The sequence below is a fragment of the Idiotropiscis lumnitzeri genome, chromosome 6, assembly GCF_059441095.1.
Source record: "Idiotropiscis lumnitzeri isolate Australia: NSW breed Sydney's pygmy pipehorse chromosome 6, RoL_Ilum_1.0, whole genome shotgun sequence".
In the NCBI taxonomy this organism is placed as follows: domain Eukaryota; kingdom Metazoa; phylum Chordata; class Actinopteri; order Syngnathiformes; family Syngnathidae; genus Idiotropiscis; species Idiotropiscis lumnitzeri.
In genome coordinates, this window is record NC_142396.1 from 4,884,048 (window position 1) to 4,906,563 (window position 22,516).

The window sequence follows — 22,516 nt, forward strand, 5'->3', positions numbered from 1 at the left end:
TCTATATTCTGATAATGTTCATTATAGTTATTATTAATATTTATATAACGCAAAGTAATCACGATGACACGTTTCCCTTGATTGGTGCGGAGAAATCACATGCTTATTCAATATATTGCCCAACCCCTTGAGGCCTCCATTTTGACTTATTACCAAATATGGTTGGATGCCACAGAAAGGATGACCGCAGCACATCATCATTGAAAGACAAGAAATGGAAAACATGAATATAAATATATGGGTTACACACACAGGCACGCGCACACACACACACCCACACGCCCACCCGCACACACGCACACCCGCACACACACTCACACGCCTTTTTATTTAAGTGAAATCAATGACAACCAGAACAACAAGACGAGGTGGGAAAAAAAAAATCGCACATAGACATAAAAACAAGTCATCTGATTTATGATTATGATACCTGCAGGCACGTGCCAGGCACACAATCACTTTGAGGCTTTTTCAAATCATAAAACAATTATTGGATGAACAATAAACGTGGGTCAAGTCTCACCGAGCACGGTTTTAATTGGCCAACGGATCAATTCCTTAAATACTTAATGGCTTCATAATAAATGGACGAAGAAGAAGAAAAAACATCAAATTGTGATTGTATAGAGGAAAATATTAATATTGATGCATGACTCACGCCGTGTGTGAGACGACACTAGCCTTATTTGTTTCAGCCTTGGTGATACCACATTTTTTTTTGTTTGTTTCAAGATATAAATATATATTCCTAATTATGCAATAGTTAAACATGATGCCAGATTTGTACAAAAAAAAATAGGTTTGATTAGACAAAGAAGAAATTATAATGTTAATTTCTAAAGCAATTTTCAGCACATGCACGATGGCCATATTGCACATCCAGTGTTTAAAATCACAATAGTATTATCATAACAAAGGGGACGATGTGCAAGGATGTCCAAAGAAGACAAAAAAAGGTCATTTGTGATGACAGACATATGGATGGATTTTTACACTTAACTCTGTTAAAAATATATATAAAAACAAAAATAAAATAGTAAGAGGGAGTAAAAGTAAAAGATGGACACGAGGAGCCCCACTTTACATGACGAGTAAACAAAAAAAATAATAATCAGTGCTCGGTAGATGTTGTACTTCATTTTCATGCATTAAGAACTGAATTTCTTCCAACGTGAAACATCTTAAAGGCTTGTTCGTCACGCACAAGCAGGATAGGCAGACACTTAATCATATTTTTCTCGTTCAAGCAGCAGTTTATTTGGAGGCAAATGTCACGTAAAATGTTAACACAAAAGGAATAAAACATGGCGACAGTGGGTGAGGGTGTCACGTTTCAAGGTATTAAAATATAAAAGAAGATTCCATTTGACTACATACGACGTTCCCATTTTTAAAGTAATTTGAAATTATTTTAGTAATATATTTATGACACATTCGAGACCAATTCCAGCGTCATGACGCTGCTTCCATCGCAATATGAATCCTAAATACAATTCAAGGTTCTTTCAGCAAATGTCGGGACTTTAGCCCAACATTTTCCCCTCGTCCTCGTATTGCAGCCCCCTCCCTCGCTTCTTTCTCTCCCTCCCCTCTCTCTCTCTCTCTCTCTCGCGGAATCCTATTGATCCAAACCGTCTAATTAGCGGCGTCTGCGCAATTACGCGCATGCGCAGCAGGCGCCATCTCAGCCATTTTTTGAAGGAAACTAATTAGCAGGAATAAAGAGCCAAGTGTTTTTCCCCCCACACCGTGATCAGAACTCATTCTACCTCTGGAGCTCGCCCAGAACCCCTCCGTCCTGGCCCCCCCACCCGACCCCACACGCCCACCCAGCCTGCACCCCGTCTTGTGTGTTTACTCCAGCCTTGCCTTGCCCGCATGTAGCTTTAATTACACTGTTTGCTAAACAACTTGGAAAGGCGGCTGCACTCGCCTGCTCTCTCCCCCTCATCCATCCTTCCTTCCTTCCTCTCTCCTCCGCCTGCACAGGATCGTGCAAAAAAACAACAACAACAACAACAACAACAACAAACAAAAGGGAATGCGTGCTTGTTTTTTGCGGACTACTCCAACGACGACAGCCTCAAGCCCGCGGAGCCTGGTGCCGGAGCCGCTGCCGAGATGTAAGTATTCAGTTTGTTTAAGGGCAGGGCACCAAATGCGCACGGAAGAAAGCTTTAGTTGCTTTAGCTGGTGTACCGAGTCACCTGTTATGTGTGTGTTAGTGGTGTAAACAAAAGCCACAAGAGTGGTCTGGCGAGTGTGGTGTGCCGCTTGTCAACACACACGCTCACACGCACGGGGAGAGAACTCTTGTAGTAAAGCTCGCTACCAACACCATCGTGTCTGCCCGGAGCTGTGTTGTCCGACGCAAAACTCGCATTTTGTTCTCGTGCGTGTGTTGTTTTTTTTTTTTCCACACCTGCAAAGCTTCACTTACTCCACCGAGGCTAGATTATATAAATGTTGTCGAAAATCAAATCTAATTGTAATGTCCACTGTGGAAGTAAAGTCCAAAATTCAGTCACAAGAATGTCGAGGAAAACGGTCCTGTTTTTTCTTTCTTGGCTCATACACGCTCACAATACACACCTACACGAACACGCGATGTACTTTTATGTCTGCCCAATTAGGTTTTGAAAATTCAAATTATATACTGTCATCCCACAATCGCAGTGTAATGGCGAATTTCAGGTTCTTGTAAATTTGAATCGGATCAGTTTGTTTACACACACATACATATTGCACGTTTTGGTCTGTTCTGTTTCCATAATTGGGTTTTAAACTTTGTAAACGTAGCCTGGTATAACAAACGGAATGTCATGGTGACTTTGAGGTCCTTAAATTAGAATTAGATTTTTTTTTGGTACAAGCGACAGGGTGTGTGGTTACACACTAGTGTTGTTACACACACACTTGCATGTCTTTTATATATGAAGACACAATCACGTTGAAAAAAAAAAAAACAGCCTGTCATCACAGAAATTGAATGTAATGTTGGATAATGTCATTTTAAATTTATTTCAGTTTGATTACTTTGTACACCTTGCAGATGTACGTACGCACGACACACACACTGCACGTTTATGGCTGGGCACCATATGAATACACAATCCTTAAAAAAAAAGCACATGAAATCATCTCAGAAAATGAATGCAATGATAAATTTCAGATGCTTTGATTAGTTTGTACACACACATGCAGAGCACTTTTTTTTTTTTTTAAATCCTTGGACACAATTGTGTTTTTAAATCCACAAATAGCATGAACAATAATGGGGCATTTTAGGTGTTCGTAAATCTGAGTTTGACATCTGAAGCAAGATGCACACACACACACACACACACTAGCATTCTACACGCACACACTCACACACGTTAAATGCCGGTTTCCCGTATTTGTGATCAATAGCTGGCCAGGAATGCTCGTATAAATAGTTGCATCTCTGATGGTCCGAGGCTATCGACCGCAGTGTAAATGAAAATCTTTATCAGATTAGAGTCTATTCTCAGCTGTTGCGGGTAGCCGGCGGGCCTTAAAAGACCCCATGGCAGGATCCCGCAGAAAACTTGAAGACCACTGCAGTGGGCAGGGGTCTATGGCCTGTGACACAAACACAGTGCATTAAAGCGCTATCAGAGTGTGGATGTGGGCCATATATCTTGAAGCTGCAGAGCGACAGAGAGGGTAGGGGGCGGTGATGAGGGACACCGACTCTGGGTGTTGCAGAAGGGGGGGGGGTTGGTTTGTTGGGGGCCAGAAGGTGGAAGGTGAATTAGGGTTGCTCCTTGGTTTCTAATAAAAGTCAGTAATTAAACTGTGGGGCAGCGAGAGACGGATGCATTTATCTCTTTGAGCATTCAGAGGAGAGACTCGCTTCTTTTTTTTATACGTATGTTATGTTCAATATTATTGTTTTGCTGAATCCTCTTTTCTCTTTATTTTTGAGTCACTGTGCAGCCTTAAACATAAAACCTCATCATCTTGGAAAAAGAGACTGTTGTCAATTATATATATTTTTAAAATGTTATTTTATTTCCTATCATTCCGCTATACTGGTGGTGTGCATGGCAAACATGCAAATCAATGTTGCCATGCACTATAATGCTCCAGTACATGCGCGTTTGTTGTATTCTCAAATTAATCCGAGCACAAATGTGCTGGGTTTCGTCTCCAGTGCTCCCTCTTATGTTTGTTTAGCTAATTAGCGCTCCCGCTCCCCACCTTCAAATGTGTGAGGCCAAAGATGCAGGATGATACAATGGTTTTAAAGCGGTGCTTTTATCCACTTTTTATCTCCGTGTGGCAATTTAGCCGAAGCCCTTTAGCTCCAAAGCGTTCAGTTCTTTATTTAATCCGATCCCCCGAGGAATATTATAGACCTCCTGTGTAGCCCTTACCCGCATTCCTCCACCTAGTTTGGCGCTTACGCTATTGATTTTCCCATTAAGGGCTAACGCTAACCCCTGAGTAACCGGCCTGTGTGTTGCACACCCTGAAAGCTCTATTGAACAGATGCTATCCGAGGCCTTTTAATCAATGGCCTCCACTGTTATGCAATATGATTTACATGACTCATTTGTTTCATTTTCTCTACTTTCTCCCTCTTGTGTCTCTGTCTTCCTCTCATGTGCAGGTGGGGTGGTGATGCACGGCAGCTGTAGCCTCCGACATGGACATTGGTGAGGGAGGGGGAGGGGATGGAGGGGGAGGAGAGGACAGAGATGCGGACCTCGGTCCCCAGGCTTTATCTCGCCCTCTCCTGACCCCGGTGTTCATTCCTGAGCAGGGGTCGGCGTCTCGTACCTCAGCCGGGGTCCCTGCCAAAGAGCCCTCGAACCGGCGGGATAAGCAGGGTGAGACGGGTGCCAAGGGGTCCCGGGCTGAAGGAGAGACCCAGGTAGGGGGGCAGAAGGATGCATGCCATCACACACGCCAAGAGGATGGAGCGTGTCAAAAGCGGTGGATGAAGGTGATTTTCCAGGAGGAATATCTGTCAGGGCAAAACGGGGATGGGCACGCTAGCGTGGGAGTGAAGTCGGCAACAGGGGTTCTCCCAAATGCCCTCAGCAACAGCAGAAGAGAAAAGGAGGAGGTCATCTCAAACCAAAGCCAAACTAAATCCAAATGTTCTTTATTACCTCAACAGAGCCAGCAAAGCGCTTCTTCCAGCACGGCAAAGGCCAGTGGCACGCTCGACAGCAAAACAGCCGAATCTCCAAAGTCCTCCCAGACTCCCCCGACCTCCCCTTTTCTTTCCACCTCTCCAAAGCACTTCACTTGTCCATCCTACTCTTCTGCCCTGCTGAGCGACACAGAGGCAAAAGACATACCAGGAGATCAGGGCTGGATTTCTGGGTTTCCTCAGAGCTTTAAATCCCAGCAGTCGACTCTGGCTTTCCCATTGGCAGATGTGGAGGGGGCCAGCTCGCCTGCTGAGAACGACGGGCCGGCAGGGGTTCCTCACTCTTCCATTTCAAATGGAGATGGTGCCAAAGCTCCAGAACCAAATGACAGCCAGCTTGAGACGGACGTGGATGACGAGCGAGACAACGAAGGAGAACAGAAAGAAGCTGTCCCCAAAAACCTCACCCAAGAGCTCTCCCCAAATTCACTGACCAGTCACATGACTGTAATGCACTCGCGCAATTCCTGCAAGACGCTGAAATGCCCCAAGTGCAACTGGCACTACAAGTCTCAGCATACACTACAACTCCACATGAAAGAGAAACATCCCGAGACGGGCAGCCAGTGTGTGTGCGGCGCCTCCGGTGGCAAGTGCGTTTGTGGCAGTTCGACGCGTGGTGTGTGTGGCTACTGCAGTTCAGGGAAACCCCATCCCCGCTTGGCCCGGGGCGAAACCTATGCCTGTGGCTACAAGCCTTACCGCTGCGAGGTTTGTGACTACGCTACCTCGTCGAAAGGCAACCTCAGCATACACATGCAGTCAGATAAACACCTTAATAACGTGCAAAACGGGGGACACGCCAATGGCCAGATGCAAACTTTGCATGTTAGCAACAACACGAGCAGCTCTTCTAACGGGGCCATGATGGAGGAACAGGCATACAAGCACCCGCTTCCGCTTCCCACCTCTACCGCCCAGCCTGCCAAGCTCACGCCACCCGCACACTCTCCTTCGCATGGCAAACGGTGGCGGTGTGACGTCTGCGACTACGAAACGAGCATCGCCCGCAACCTGCGCATACACACCACCAGTGAGAAACACACGCATAACATGCTGAGGCTGCAGAGGGGTTACTACCTATCCCACTGCAGGAGCCTTGCTCCCCATCTGAAACATCTACAGAGCACAGGTAAGACCTTAAACCTCCAGCTGGTGGTTTAGCAAATGAGTGAAACGCTCACAGTCCTTTCTGTATGCCAGGTGGGGAGCTATCCTTGAACATGAGACTGACGACGCAACAAGTCACTGAACAGCCTGTCACCCTTGGCTCCACACTAACTCCTTCTCCGTCACCTTCACCCTCACCCCCACCAGTCTTGTCTTTGTCTCCCACCGAACCTCTCTCCCAGGGTGTCTTCCAATGCCTCATCTGCTCCTGCTTTTCTTCTGATAGCTTAGAGTCTGTGGAGCAGCACCTGAACGCCCCTCGCTCCCTGCCCCAGTCCGAATGGTGCTCACTGGTTGCCGGTGGCTGCCACTGCAGACTGTGCGGCTACACCACCCCGCTGAGGGCTAACTTCTCCTTGCACTGCCAGACTGACAGGCACAGAACCCGCTACCAGCTTGCGGCTCATGTTCAAGAAGGGGGCGACCGGGGTCAGGAAGGTGCTGCCTTAATAGCCAAGGGCAACCCTATCCAACTGAGGTGCAACTTGTGTGAGTATGCGACAAGCAGTTTGGAGAAGCTACAAGGACACTCCCAGAGTTCCAACCATGAGTCCAGCATTCGGGTTTACAGAGTAAGCACTGACTCTGAGAATCTCTTTCTTGAAGCGACAGCGTTTGACACTAACACTCTCTGACTAGCTATGTGGTTTTCTTCTCCTTCCAGTTCCTGCAGCAGTATGACGGTGAGGTCGATGGTGGTTCATGTCTATTCCATTGTCTCCTATGCAACCATTCCTCTTCCTCCAAGCTTCAAGTTTTAAAACACAGTCAAACTCCGACCCATCAGCAGAGGGAGGGGCTGCTACAGCTGCAGCCAATGGGCGGAGAGGAACTGGCAGCAATTTTTACCATCCGAAAAAGCCCCGATGGGGTCACAGGTGAGAATATGAACAGTGGAAGTGTACTTGACGTGGAGCTGCATCTGCTCACTGATAAAAGAAACGAGGCCAGTGGATTAAGATGAAAAGTGAGAACATGAGTAATGGCTGTTGCTGAGCTATTGATCGAGTAAATTGATCAGTCGATACACATCCTTGTTATATACCCGATTGCCCCTGTCGACAGCTAACTAGCACCTGCTAATCAATGAACCAATACAAAGCCTCTGAAAAAAAGATGGGGGAGGCTGAGGTCAGTAATGAGTGTGAAATCTGCAGAATAAATCGTTGGCTGATGGTTACTTATTTTGTGTAGCAGTCTCTTAGAGTCTGTACTTGAATCAAACACCTTTGGAATACATTATGTTCTATAATTTGTCTGAATGAAGATTTATCAAGGCAAATTGATACGTTACAAATATTAACTAGCTCTTCTCTACCTTTGAAGAAAATCTAATGGTGAATCAATACATGATCAATAGGGTGAGAAGAATGAAACGGTCCTTCCAAGACAATGTTTTTAATAAGGGGCTAGCTCGAAAATCTAATCATATATAATTAGCCTGAGAATGAATCCCCAAATCTGTATAGCATGATAATTGTTGTATTATATTGTCATCTCTCAGGAGAACTTATTGAGGATGTGGAAAATTCTGGCGAGGTCACCACCGGTGCTTTGGACAAAACCAAAGACAACTTGGGGGTTAAGCAGAGTGATAAAGAGAGCGGTACGGCTGCCTATGCAAATTCATGCATTTAATTGCATTACTGACTAATAGCCATGTTGAAAAATATTGACAACTTCTGATGTTTCTGAAGAGGAAGAAGTGGCGGAGGAGGTAGACAAGGTGCAGTCATTCAAGCGTCAAGCGTCTGGATGTGGGGAAATGGAAAACTGCAGCACAACCAAAAGACCCCGAACACACCAGCCAAGCGAGAACCAGCAGGTAAGCCGTTGACACCCACAAGAGACCATAAACTAAACCTTTTTCCTCACTTTGACATTCTTACCATTCTATCCTTCTCAGACTGTCCTGTGCCCTTTGTGCCAAGCTAAAATCTCCTACGCACACCTTCGACCGCATCTCACGCATGTGCATAGTGTGGCGCAGGACTGTGTCGATAAGCTCATCAGCACGGTAAGTGGATGCAAAGTGTGCATTTGTTGTATTTGCGTTTGTTGGGGTTAGCATAAAAAAAAAAGAGCAGGCAAAGAGATGGGGGATGGGGAAGAGTGTTATGTAGGGAGACAATTTCATTAAGAAGAAACCAGAAGAGGAAGGCAGTGGATTTTTAATGCATGCTTAAGGAGCTCCCCACGATGAGCGTTTGATGCGGGCAATCTGCGTGCGTATACATGTGTGTCTTTTCTTGAAGTAGTGTTTGACTGCAGGATTGAGGGAGAAAGTCAGTGTTTCTTTAATGCATCTTAAAGTAGCCCTCTATTACCAGAAGTGCAGTCAAGCTAAAAAAATACAAAAAAAAAAGGTTGGTGTGGGGGCGGCTTTTTCTGTGACTCTCCGGCTAACAAAGACCGGTCATCTATCCACATCACCATCCTCCATCTTCCTGGCCCCGTATGCTAAGTGGCCTTTGTCTCCTGCTCTCTTTGCCTCCACTTCACGTACTGCTGTTCACCCTTTCTCCCCTCTTCTGTACCCTAACCCCCCACCAGCCCACACGGCTACTCCTATCATTCGTATTCTGCAATCTCTGTCCCTGCTCCTCCCTTTCTGTCTCTCATTTTCTGACGCGTTACCCCTCCCGCACCGGCTTTTGCCGAGGCAGTTTTTTTTTCACTGCCCCTTAGATTCTCCCTCCCTCTCCCTGGCCTCTCTTTTTCATATTCTTCACCCCTTAGCGCTTGCAAAACACATCCACACCTACCACCATCCTCCATCCTGCTCGTACACCTCCCTCACTCACTCTGATAGTAATTGAGGTTCATTAATTCAGACTTGAGGTGATGATGGCCATTATGTACCTTGCTTTCCAATTACGCTCTCTAGATTAAGCCTGACCTTCAGTTTTCTCTGCAGTGTGTGTATGCGGTGGTCTCGTCTCTCTTCTTATGAAGCCGTTACGTGGAGAAGACTCTTGTCATGTAAATCTCATCTTTAGCCTTGCACCCTTTCCTTAGGATAGCGTGCTGCTTCGCATAGATGGCGCATTGGCTCTTGAAGCTGTGGAGATGGAGGTTTTCTATATGAAGAATGATTTGAAATAAAATTCATTATTCAGCTCAGTAAAGTTTTATGAAACCCCCGGGGCATGTAGAAGGGCGTCATTGGCGCTGAAGGGCAGAGTCACATATCTCAACCATGTACTCTTATTACCAAGTTGACACGCCTTGCTGCGTATACCACCATGCAGACAAGTAAAAGATAAAACAATACACTTAAAGATTCACTCTTGAATGTTTTATGATATTAGGAAAGAGAGTGTAGCCTCCTTGTGTTTATACGTCTTGCAATTTGTCTTCTATTAAGCTGTACAATTACACATGTTTTATTCATAACGTTAGCTAAAGAAAATGTTATCTCCTACAAGAGAATATTCTAAGAGCAAAACATGAGGCACATTTTCTGTCTTTCAGGTCACACCATCCTTGGAACAAGTCCAGTCTCTGCTGGAAAATGAAATACTATCTGACCTGTGCATGGATGACGCGACGAAAAGTCAAAACGTGAAAATTAGCCAGACAGGTCTTTCTCATGCAACAGATTCCCTTATATCAGATGATTCGGGGAAAAACAAAAGTAGGTTTAATAAGTGTAACACGGTTTAATATTTGCACTGTTTTCTGTAAAGTAAAAAAAAATGACAAGCATAATCATTGTGTCTTTGGCAGGCATTTCAGGGGAGAACACTGAGGGAAATGTAGCCGCACCCAAAGATGTCACAGCTCTACTCACCCCACCCCTAGAAGACAACGCCACTCACCCTTCCAATGGAAAACTGGCTCCTCAATCCCTGACTCACACACCTCCCTCCTCCCCAACTGCTGACCCCCCTCCTCTTTCTGATCGCCATGGTTACCGGTTTCGTTGCAGCAGGTGCAGCCTGGCGTTCCCCACTCAGGAGAAGCTCCAGCTTCACTGGCAGTACCATGCCATGAGGGCGGCGACCGAATGCCCCCTCTGCTCCAGACAGTGTCGCAGTCAGGAGGCACTGCAAAGACACATGCAGAATACACACTCGCAGCCGGACAACACACAGAATATGGCCTCACTGCCTCATATGGCACAATGCATAGAACAGAGTCAGAGCTCAGCTAAACAAGATCTAAGTTTGTCACCCCAAGCTGGGCAAGAAGCTGATGAAGGTGAGGAGGAAGAGATGGAGGAAGAAGAAATGCAGGGAGAAGACAACACTGAAGGAAAGGAACAAAAAGAGGAATGGAGAACTAAAGACAAAGACCTGGCCACTGGAACTGGTGAAGGTGATGAAGAATTAACTGAGCCGGAAAAAGTGCTAAATGATGACAACCAATCAGAACCTAGTTCCATCTCTCTTATCAAAAAGAGCTCTAACCCAACAATGGACCGGTATTTGGATCCATCAAGGCCGTACAAGTGTACCATATGTTCTGAATCTTTTACCCAGAAGACAATTCTTCTGGTTCACTACAATTCAGTGTCCCATCTCCACCGGGCCAGGCGAGCCCTACAGGAATCAAGCACGGGTGTCTCTGTCCCAGAGGCTCCCCGTGGCCAAGATCCTCGACCCTACCGATGCAAACTATGTGGTGTGGGCTATAGCCAGAGCTCCACATTGGACATACATCTACGCTCAGTTCTTCACCAAACAAGAGCTCGTGCAGCACAGAATCCAGGCACACAAACACCAGTGTCTAGTGTAGCTACGCCACTATCTGCCACTACTACAGCAACTCTGTCTGCTGTAACTGGTAAGGATACCTCTAAGGGTTTGCCTTTCACTAAGAAGCCAGATGTGGATAGTTCTTCTTCAGGATTAGTAGCTGAAGTCCAATCGACTGTATCAACTGAAGGTCAACAGGCTAAAAAGAGAGTGGCAGAACTGATAGCATCAAGAAACCAGCTACTATTAATGCAACAGCAGCAGTTGGCTCAAGCACAGGCCCAAGCCCAGTTACAACACCAAGCCTTGCTCCAGGCCCAAGTCATGCAGCATCTTCCTATAGGACCAGAGAGTCTCTTTCAACACTTCTCTTTGGCACCAGAAAACTTGCTGTCTCTGCAGCAGCAACTTCTTTTGCCCTTTTACTTTCCCGGAGACATGAAATTTAAGACCGAGTTGGCAATAAAGAGCTTGGAACATACTCAATCTGAGGCAGCCAAGTCTACACTGAGTGAACAGATTAAGGGAGAGGCTCAAAAAGAGAAAAACCCTCAAACAGACGAAACACATACTCAGAATCAATTTTCATCCTCAGATGATATCCAAACAAAAGATATTATTGCTTTTGACACCAGAGTTGAATACAACAGCGGATCCTCCAGCAGCGTAAAAGAAAAAGAATGCCTCAGAAGTCTTGTTGACAAAAAGGAAGAAATGCCTGCTCCTATTGTTGAAAGTGAGAGTCAAACACAGGAAAATGATTCATCAACAATTAACGTCCCAAAATTACAGTGCCCTCCCCCAAGAGTGCCATATGCTGCTGTAAACGGGGAAGCTCTTAGGACCTTACTGCAGAGTTATGGCTATGAGTTGGCATTACAGTACATACAAAGTAGACATAGGCATCAGCAGCAGATTGCAACCCAAATGATAAATATGAGAAACGAGTGCTCTAATATTCACAAGATGGAATTGTATTCGGGGGAACCAAAAGGGTCAATTGGAGCAGATGATGGAACGCTGCAAAGCTGCAATAAGGACGTCAAAAGTGAAGTTGAAGACATACAAAGTTTCCCAGGGGAACATAATCAGGGCAAACATGATGACGCAGGTGAATTGGCAAACAAAGCGAAAGGATGTTGTGGAAGAGGACAAAAGTGTCAAGATTGTGGAAAGTTTTTTTCAGATGCCATGATTTTAAAAAGTCATCAGGAATACATCCACAGACAAGTGCTTCCCAGTGCTGCGCTAGAGAGGTTTTCCAGAGAATACAGACTACAATATGATCAGTTGTACCCCTTGGGAGATAAAATACCTGCAGAGGATTCACCTAAGAGTACACCAGTTTCAATTCCAGCTACAGCCTCAGAATCAGAACTAGTATCTGAAGTAGATAAGTCTCAAGTTAAAACATCACCTCTATCCTCATTTTCTGATCATGAAGAGAAAAACTGCGCTCCTGACGAAGACCTACCATTTGCCTCTGGATCCGCTCCTCCTCTTTCTTCTTCTCAACCTCAAGAGGCGCCCCTTACGAGCACATCTACTGTTAATTCGCAAAACACATCGACATCTAACGCCATGCCTATTCCCTTACAGAAAATACCTATACTTCCTCGGTCTCAGCTTCCTATTCCTCCATTGAATTTACCCAAGCTTCCTCTACCCCCAATTCCTTTTCCGATGGAGCTACCGCTCATTCCTCCAGTTGTGATGCAGTCTGTGGGTCTCCAGCCCCAAGCGTGGTTAGACTCGAGTGTGAACCCAGAATTGGTAAAACTCTACCAGTCTCAACTGCTTGGGCAACAGGCACCTATTAGTCCAGTAATGATTTCACAACCATCTCAACTGAGCCCGGCGTTGCTCGGCCAATCTCCAGTTAATTCTTCATTGCTAAGTCAACCAGTTCAGACTAGCTCAATTTCAACGGGGCAGCAGCCCCAAGTAAGCCCATCATTACTGGAGCAACAGCAGGGCAAGAGAACCCGTACTCGAATCTCTGAGGACCAGCTGAATATTCTGAGAAAACACTTTGATATCAACAGCCTCCCGAGTGATGAGGAGCTAAACAAGATATCTGGTCTGTCTGGTCTACCTCACAAAGTCATCAAGCACTGGTTTCGCAACACCCTCTTTAAAGAGCGCCAACGCGATAAGGACTCACCATACAATTTTAATAACCCACCAACCACAGCCCTTGAGGAGTTCAGAGAGGAAGTCATACAGAATCCATCTCTGAAACCATCTCCTTCGTCACCGTCTCCAGCTCTAACCGAAGTGTCCCATCAAACCCAGGTGACTGACATCCAAAGAGGTAATTCGTACAGGGGGAGACGCTCATCTCGAACCCGCTTTACAGAGAAACAGCTGGATATGCTGCAGGGGGTGTTTGAAGCAACGCCCTATCCTAGAGAGGAGGAATATGACAGGCTGTCTGCACTGTTGTCTCTCCCAAACAGAGTCATTGTGGTATGGTTCCAAAATGCGAGGCAAAGGGCCCGCAAGAGCCAGGACAGAGGGACAGATGATGGATTAGAGGGGACGAGCCAGCTTGACATTCTTAGGAAGAGAGACAGATACTACAAAAGTGATGATACCGAGGATAACAGCAATGGGGATGAAGGGCAAAGTGACTCTCACAATGAAAATTCCATGGATCTCACCTATGAGTATTATTCCCATCCAGACTCTCCTGTCATTGATTCTTCTAGTCTTTACTCAGAAAGTGAGCATCCGATGGGTTATGAGGAATTAACACCTACTGTGAAGAAACAAGAAAATACAACTGTCTCTCCTCAGACGAGCAGAACCATTAAAAAAGAAATTACAGAGCTTAACGCTGACAGCGAAGAGATAGTGCAGGCAATGGAAAATGTGTCCAAAACTGAGAATCAGGTCCAACCTCTGCAAGAAAGCTCAGAGGAAAGACCTCAACCTCCCTCTTCCGATCCCTCGCAAAGTACAGAACAGAACAGCCCATCAACATCTGATGCGAGCCAGGATCGTATAGAGAGTTCGTCCCCAAATAAAGCTGTCGAAAAATCTGCAGCTCCATCACCAAGCCTACCTTCGTCTTCTAAGTCTGAAAAAACCCACACTCGGCAGCCTGACGTCTCCTCCCGTCCATCTACTGAGAGCCAATCCCTAAACCAACTCCCAATCCCCAACCCGTTTCAGTGTAATCTATGTCCAATGTCCCTGCCGTCATTCCAAATGTGGCAGGAACATCAGACAAGGCATCTCCTCGCAGCTCAGTCCCAGGTCCAACTCCTTCATTCTGGCTTCACAGATAGAACATTGCCGTATATGATGCTACACTCCAACCACTCACTTATGGCCAGCCAAATGCTTTCAGGCGCGATGACACAGTTGCACCCAAATGTCACAAGTCCCATGATTTCACACTTAAATAGCACACAAGTTAAGAACTCACTCGCTGACCTGTCTCAGAGTTCCTTGAAGCAGAACTCAAAGCTAATGTCAGAGGGCAGTTTTGATGTTCAAAGGTATAGCAGAGAGGCTGAGGAAGAGCAGAGAAGGGATAAGCGTCAGAGAACAACCATCACCCCAGAACAGCTTGAAGTGTTGTATCAGCGTTACAGCTTGGACTCCAACCCCACCAGAGGAGTACTAGAGGGCATTGCACAGGATGTGGGCCTCACAAGAAGAGTGGTTCAGGTACCATTAAAACATTTTATCACAATGAAAATACATTGTTTTGTTGTGCTTCAAAGAAAAATCTTAAGCATACTGTTCTTTCATTACACAGGTCTGGTTTCAAAACACACGGGCAAGAGAAAGAAAAGGGCAGTTCAGGTCAATGGGGCCAGGATCTAGTTTCAGCATGGGCTTGAACCACCTCCGTTGTCCATTTTGCAGGGCTCTCTTTAAGGTGAAGAGTGCTCTGGATGCCCACATGAGATCGCGCCACTGGGCAGAGGCTGAACGAGCTGGCTACAACTTATCAATGAATAATGGTTCTAGCGATACCAATGGGATGGCTATGTCTTCTGTCATGGACAAACCAGGCCCATCTATCTCCTATAACTTCATCCCAAACACTGGTATTGCCATCAGTAACAAAGAGCAAACAGTGAAGCCACCTGTTACGTTTCTGTCTTCAAGTAACGAGCTTAACAACCCAGGGGAGTACGATGACTTTGAGGAAGATGACAATGAGTTCCAATGTGAAGAGGGCTCAAGTATGACTGACCAAGGGTCTCCGAGCCCTGAGGGATCAGGAGGTCAAAGTTCAGACTGGGGTGAGACTCAGCAGCCACACCACCATCAGCAGCAACGGCAAAGGACACAGATGAGCCACTTCCAAGTACTCCAGCTTAGAGACTTTTACAAGAGCCACCGTACACCAAATCGACATGAGTGTGAGGCGCTAGGACGAGAATTGGGACTGCCCCATCGTGTTGTGCAGGTGACACAAACAACAAAACAAAAAGTCATGATGCAATTGATCAAAACTTTAAATTGACTTTAAAAGAAACTGAGTGTGATACCCAAGATGTATACTTTCCAACATATTTCCAGGTTTGGTTCCAGAATGCCAGAGCCAAGGAGAAGAGGGCAAGAACTCTGAGCTCCGACTCTGCAGAAAGAGAGCAGGCAGAGTTGACAGCCGGCGCTGGGGAGAGAGACCGGGCTTAATGAGGGCCCCTTTATGTTCTTCTACTATGCCCTTAAAACTCATTTTCCTACAGTCACCTACTTAAACAAAACTTCACTTTGCTGCCAAACCTGTTTCCTGAGCACCCCAAAGATGCAGAACCACCGTGGCCCAAAGAGAACCGTTTTCAACTGAAAGTAAACCCAAACCAAGCCCTCTTTGCAACAACTTTTCTCTTTTTGTATTGCTGTCTCGTATGCTGTCTGTCTTTACTTGTTGCCCCTATTCCTGTTGTGTCAAACACCTTTCTACAACCAAACTCATTCTTGGAAAAACAACAATGCCACATAGGCCAAAGAGCATTCTCTAAGTATGTGACCTTACTGCCTGGCTAGACCTGCAGTCTACCTCCCGGTCACCACAACAGACTCGATGTGGGCCCCCGTTCAACCGGACAGTGCTTGAAGACTAGAAGTGTAGCATATGTTGTGGGTCTTCAAAAAGCTGGAACAGGAACTTTCAAAGAGATTTTAGTGTAAATAGAGCACTCCAAAAGATAAACTTGAAGAAGAAAAAAAAACAAAGCAGTTAACGATGGAAGATGAGGAGGAAACCAAGTAATATCCCGATAGAGACGGTGGTATTTCCATTGAGCTTTTGTAACGACTGACTCAGATTCCAAAGCTCGTAACCAAAATTTTACATGTCTGTTGTTTCATCGTGTTTGTTTTCAGTAACAAACTGCAGAGCTGACGTCTGTACAGTGAAGGGTGAGACCTGCACCTGGCACCGGAAAAGACGGAAGCAATGGACTGATACAGTGCCAGAGTGCAGCTCCGCCCACCACAAGCCAATGATGAGTCTTCTGTTGTACTTGGACACCTTCGTTCCAATTGTGGATAATAGCACAGAGCAGAAAGGCAAGTTTGTCCCAAAAGCGACAAACTATTTTTATAGCACTCAACCATAATACTGTATATGATAACTTTAACCAAACTCAAATTTACAAGGTGTGCGTGACTAGTAATAGTTTCTTAATATAAATCCTATGAATTGAGATCAACTGTCTTGCTTCGGTATAATAGTGTCATGATTCTAAAAAAAATATTGTGACGGCTTTGATATGTTCAGGTAAGGATTAACTGCCTTTCTGTTCTTTGAATATACCAATGGCTTACTGATGTTGTGTGATGAATATGAAGCTTTCTACGCTCAGGTCAGCAGCTTAATGTGACTCCACCTCCAATGTGAACCTGATACTTTCTGTCTTTAAGGAAGAGGAAGGGGCACCGTTTAGGTTGGGGACTATGTATTACATCAACAAAAACATCTGTGTATATCAAAGATCTGAGCTTTTCACCTCAAATAGATTGTTACAAACAAAAAAAAAAACGTATTGAAACTAAAATGTTTAATAGCTTGAGGGGTAAATGTACAGTATTTAGCTTTTGTATGGTTGACTCAAGACTCCATTGGATGTTTGAGAGACAGCTCCAGTTTGTAGACACCAACCGGGAGCTTCTGCACGAAGCAGAGGAAAAACTTAATGGATGTTACCAATGTTATTTTTGTACACTATTTATTTTTGCCCTTTTCTCCCTTCCCCCTCTTTCTTTCGAATGTCTTTCTTCCTTTTTATTTACAACCAATCCTTATCTAACTGTAATAATAATAATAATAATATAACAATAATAGCTGAACAATAATTAATGCTTTAAGACAAAAATCCAAAGACGTGAAAATACTTTACCATAAGACCTACAAAAGTAAGCGCTACTGTGTACTTGACGATGTTTTGCTGTTTTTAAAGAAGGAAGGAGTCCCTATATCTAAGCTACTGTTTTCTGCCTCTCATAAGCACACTGGAGTACTCTGTAACCAAAACCCCAAACTAGAGCCATGGCAGTCTGTAATATAGCGGTTGAAGAGTTTTACTTTTCTGAAAAATGTTGCCGTTTATTTTTGTTTTGATTTTATTTTTTTGAGCATAGTGTTAAACTCCAGCCCTTAAGGATGTCCAGTTTGCTGCTAATGTACTGTAGTTTCTAATGTTACTGTAGAAAGATGCATGCTCTGATCGCTTTACCACTAGGCTTTAATGACTACCAACTGTAATGATGATACCTGCGATGCTTTTAATGAACTGCTTCTGTTATTCTGTTGGAAACAAATTGGTACACGGGGCTAAATTCCATCAAGTCGCTTTTACGGTAATCGAATTAGAGAGGACAACAGCAGAATTATTTTTGTTCAAACCAAGTAGGAACCTCCAATTACCCGCTAAATTTGCTTGGCGAGTTTACTTGTGAAACGCGAGAACAGAATTCAGCATATTTGAAGGAGTTCAGCCCCAGAATTTTCAAGGTATCGTTTTTTTTTTTTCTTTCTCTCTGTGCTTCGATGTCTGTGCTCCATTTTCCCAGCGAAAAAACAGCTTTCCAAAGGATGTGGACTGACCAACGCTGTCTTGTTTTGTTCTCAAACTAACCAATGTTTACGACAATACCAATGAGCTTTCTTCTGTACAGAAATGTGCATTCCAAAAAAAAAAAAAGGAAAAAAAAAAGTTTTTCTACACTTATTTTCTGAGTTTTATTTCACTGATTTCTGGTGACCATAAGATGTACATATTGGGGTCTTCTGCTGTGAAGGGACTCCTTATTGTAGGTAAAACTGACTCTTTTGGTTTTCGGTTTTCTTTCCCTGAATATGTTGTTGCCATAGTGATGACCAAAAAGATACCTGTGATGTGCACCTGTCCTTATGTCTTGCTCCAGTGGTTTTGTGTGTCTCTATAATATCCCCTTCCCCCCACTTCTTCCCCGACTGGTGTGTTTCTCTTTACCTTACCGCTCCCATATTCCACTGAGCTAAATAAAGTCTGCTTTGGTGCATGCTCTGGTCTCATCCCTTTCGGTGTGATGATCCACGTTGTGCATGCTGTGCTATGCGGGGGCGTTATTTTTATTTATAAATAATCTTCATATTCCAGGTGGTATTTCTGTGGCGCTTTGTGCATGGCTGGGAGGCTTTTGGTGTGCAACGGCGTGTGCGTAACGCGGCAAAGTGTTGGAAGCGAAGCGCTTTGGTGAATGGAGTCCTGACCTCTGGGGTCACTTCATTAATTACATCTGTGACATTCAGCCAGATGAGTTTCCTTTGTGACTAAATGATATGAGGAATATTAACGACTTTGGATGAATTACACTGCTGCTCCTGCTGATGATGATAATGTGTTTTATGACTCTGGGAGAGATGGGAGGAAAAATTGCTCGCTACAGCACATTTAAGGCGCACAGATATTCATATGAAACATTCCCAAGAGTCGGAGATTGGTTTTTATTTGTTGTTTTTTTTTTTTTTTTGTCTGAATAGCAGATGACATGGCAAAGCGAGTTGCGGCAAAAAAACTAGTAAACGTCGTGAAAACTGTTGTGCCAAAGGTACAACACGCAAAATGGCTATGCAGCGAGAACAATGGTAGCGCAAACACAGAAGAGGGCTTAAGATTGCTTTGCGGCTGATGATAGCCATCTTAGAAAGTCATCCTGATAAAGTGATCCCCCACCATTTTTCCTTCTCCCTGTCCCCCACCCCCCTCTTAATCAAATGAGCACCGTGCAGCTGGTGGGGTTGCAGCAAAAAGGGGTATGAGTGCGTGGAGGGTGGGGGGGCTTTGAGGGATGGCGTGAAATTATTGCCTGCTGGTGTATATGTGTCGCTGGGGGAAGCGGGGCGAGGGAAGGGGGGGTGTAATGTCATTGCCTGCTGGTGAATCTGTAGTGGGGGCTCATTTAGATTTAGATTGGTTATGTGAGGAGGGAGCTGAAAGGCCAGCTCATGTTTATGCATGAAGCCCAAAAAGCATGCTGCCGTGGTGGGAGCTTGAATTAAAGAGACAGAGCTGAAATACATTCACACTTCTTTCTTTTTTTTTTGTTGTTGTAGCCACGATTTTTTTGCTTTTATGGAAAAGGCTGCAGGGTGAAGTCGCACTCTGCCTTCATGAACTTATAAAACGCATAAGAAAGCCTGGTTGTACACACATATGCAGATTGATTACACCTTGATCCAAAAAAAAAAAAAAAAAAAAAGCATTTTTTTTTTTTAACCACGATCCAAGTTGATTGCCGTATCTCCCATTGTTGTTACACCAAAGCACTCAGTCATGCACCCAGAGTCATCAGTAAATGTCTCGGAAGGAGAGTTTGTTCAGCACTTCATCAGGTATAAAGTGGTTTTTATTTGGAAATGTGCTCCCTATCCATCTTTTAAATGACTTTTTAATGGTAGCCACACCATCCTAATCAATCATGAGGCAGAGCCCGCCTGCACACGCAAATACACTATTTATATATCCGACATTCTCTTGCAAACGCTCTCTGCTTTGTGATTCCTGTTAATGAGTGGAACAGCAGGTGCAACTGTTTTTTTTTTTTATTTTGGATTGAATTCACTTTGGTCAGAATGTAGCATAAAACACGTCATAAAATAAAACTCGAACTGGATTACAATGTCCGTTAAATAGAAAACCACCTCTAACTGAGAAGTCATTGTTTATCATACCATCCACAGCCAAGGTTTCATGAAATGAAATGCACACGTGTCCAGAAACCGGCTCAAAATACACAAACACTCAAACTACAAGCAGGATCAAGTCGAAGGAAAAAGCAACATTTTGCCAAGCTTGTAATAAACATGACCGGAAATGCCGTTATGCCGTTAAAACCAATAAAAACTATGATTGTGGAAATGCGAGGACAGGAAAGACGTTTTGTGAAGGAGGCGGTCCTTTTTTAAGTTGTTAAAAATGCTTCAAGTAAGGCAAGACCAAATGTGCTTTGTTACAGCTGCTACGTACATAAAGTACAAATAAAGGCCATGCGCAAGTTATCGTAGCGCCTAGCATTCAAGTTTCCGCAAGATACTTTCGGGGGTACAGGTGCCAGCTTGACGTAGGCGCAACACTTTTATTTTATTTTTGTTAACTCGTTTGGAACTGGTTAGTGTGACCTGACGCCGCTGATTCATAATTGGAGCAGGATCAGAACCCTTTAACAAACCGCAGTGTTGACGATCTCAAAATCCTGTATTGGCGATTTCCGTCCCAAAACGATTCGTTTAGCCCGATAGCCCAGTACTAAAGTGTAATTCTACCTCATGCAAAGATTTTTTTTTTCTTTTGCTAGCTAACAGTCAATGACTTCACCGTCATGTTTGCTTACTATGATGTGGAAGTCCTGAATTGGAGTGACATTGTAAGAATCAAACGATCTTTCCTGAAAACAGATTCAAGATTGGCATTCAGATCAATCGTAGATGCATTTTAAATAAATAAATAAATTGTGGCAGAGTGTCAAGAACACCACATCCATGTAAAAATGGCAGGAAAGTCACAGGTAGCAACATTTTCCCCTCAACGCCGGGTGGCCAAAGAGTGACCAGGAGTGACCATAGCCGTATGATGACATTCTCATGAGGTTCGTCCCCTCCAAATATTGAACAGCGCAATGCAGGAATCTCCACAACTGCAAACAACACAATAATGTTCAAGTAATGCTTCATGTCATTCTGTGAATTCAAACGTTCTTGTGTAAAGAAATAAAAAAGTAGTCTTTTGTCCAAAAAGCATGAAGACATTGAAACGGTCATTTTTTGGGGGGTGTATTTCTATGGACTTTTTTTTTTTTTTGGGGTGACGCCAAACCATCCCCCCAGCGGCACATGCCACCCCCCTCATAGTACTTTACATCTATAATGAGATACAAATACGCATCAGCAGGACAATGTCCTGCGCCACGCGTCACTGTGTGAATATTACTCACACTTATTAGCTGGATTATGTTAATCTTTACACTCCCTGCTCACAGACAACAGACTCGGCATGATACGGGGTGGTCACGGCGGCATGTGCGTGTGTGTGTGTGTTAGGGGGGGTGACAGCCATGTTGTCAAACTGCTCTGCATGTGAAAAGGTGGTCTAATTATAGCACTTATGCAAATGTGTACGTGCGCACAAACATAGGCGCTGCTGCTAGCTTACCGCTCAGGTCAAAAAAAGACAGCGAGAGTCATCGGCCTATTTTGAAGTGGTGATGACATCACACCACTCATTGTTATTATCGGTAGAAGGAATGTTTGGGTCAAACACACAATCGACTGAAGGACTCGTATGTTATTGGAAAAAGTCAAGACTTTTTCTTTTCCAGACCGAAACATTGATAGTATCCGTGTTGGAATGATTGATTGAGTCTGACGCATTTTAATTACCTCCAAATTAAATGAATCGGCTGGCAGACTATAAAACATTGCTGTTTAATAATGAGCGCCTCCATTTGCCATTTTTACCCCCCCTCCTACATCCAATCCCATTTTGCCTGCCCGCGCCAAATAACCTCTCTCCGTTTAATGATATGCAAATGAATTTTCATGAACCCCATGATCCCATGCGATGATTAAACTCAGATGACATTAGCTGCCGACGACAGCGTTTCCGTCTGTCTCCTTTCTCTGCTCCTATCGCTGCCATCTCGCTGCTTATCCACAACAACGGCCAACTTGTGTTATTAAGGCATTCATTGTCACTCATTCCCTTATGAATTATTATCGGGCAAAAAGGAAGGCAAAGCTTCTGATTATTCAGGGTTAGTCCAGCCATTTTTTTTCCCCCGAGCAAAATGTTACTTCCCAGACTTGTGCCAGACTGTGTACATGTTACAACACAACACATTTGCAATCACGCAGTCAAATCACAGATGGATTTGGTCATCGTCCAAATTCCCTACCAACCCCGACTCCCACTATTCCATTTCAGTCCGGAATCCAGTTCCAGATCTGCTGTCG

At 44.5% G+C, this 22,516-nt stretch overlaps 1 protein-coding gene across 1 annotated transcript; it reads left to right on the forward strand.

Moving 5' to 3' along the window:
• Positions 1-1,852: 1,852 nt before the first annotated feature.
• Positions 1,853-18,567, forward strand: LOC148334772 (zinc finger homeobox protein 3-like). Its single transcript, XM_088299399.1, has 11 exons — positions 1,853-2,123; positions 4,637-6,317; positions 6,389-6,927; positions 7,020-7,233; positions 7,860-7,961; positions 8,053-8,180; positions 8,262-8,372; positions 9,830-9,992; positions 10,085-14,733; positions 14,825-15,484; positions 15,598-18,567. The coding sequence occupies exons 2-11, from the start codon at positions 4,673-4,675 to the stop codon at positions 15,712-15,714; spliced, it is 8,328 nt and encodes a 2,775-aa protein (XP_088155525.1). The 5' UTR covers positions 1,853-2,123; positions 4,637-4,672; the 3' UTR covers positions 15,715-18,567.
• Positions 18,568-22,516: the final 3,949 nt, after the last annotated feature.

Bases quoted from the DNA above. Each gene is read 5' to 3' on its own strand.
- LOC148334772 (XM_088299399.1), top strand. From the start codon at position 4,673: ATGGACATTGGTGAGGGAGGGGGAGGGGATGGAGGGGGAGGAGAGGAC. The intron at 6,318-6,388 runs GTAAGACCTTAA...TCTGTATGCCAG, and splicing joins GAAACATCTACAGAGCACAG to GTGGGGAGCTATCCTTGAAC. The intron at 7,962-8,052 runs GTACGGCTGCCT...ATGTTTCTGAAG, and splicing joins GCAGAGTGATAAAGAGAGCG to AGGAAGAAGTGGCGGAGGAG.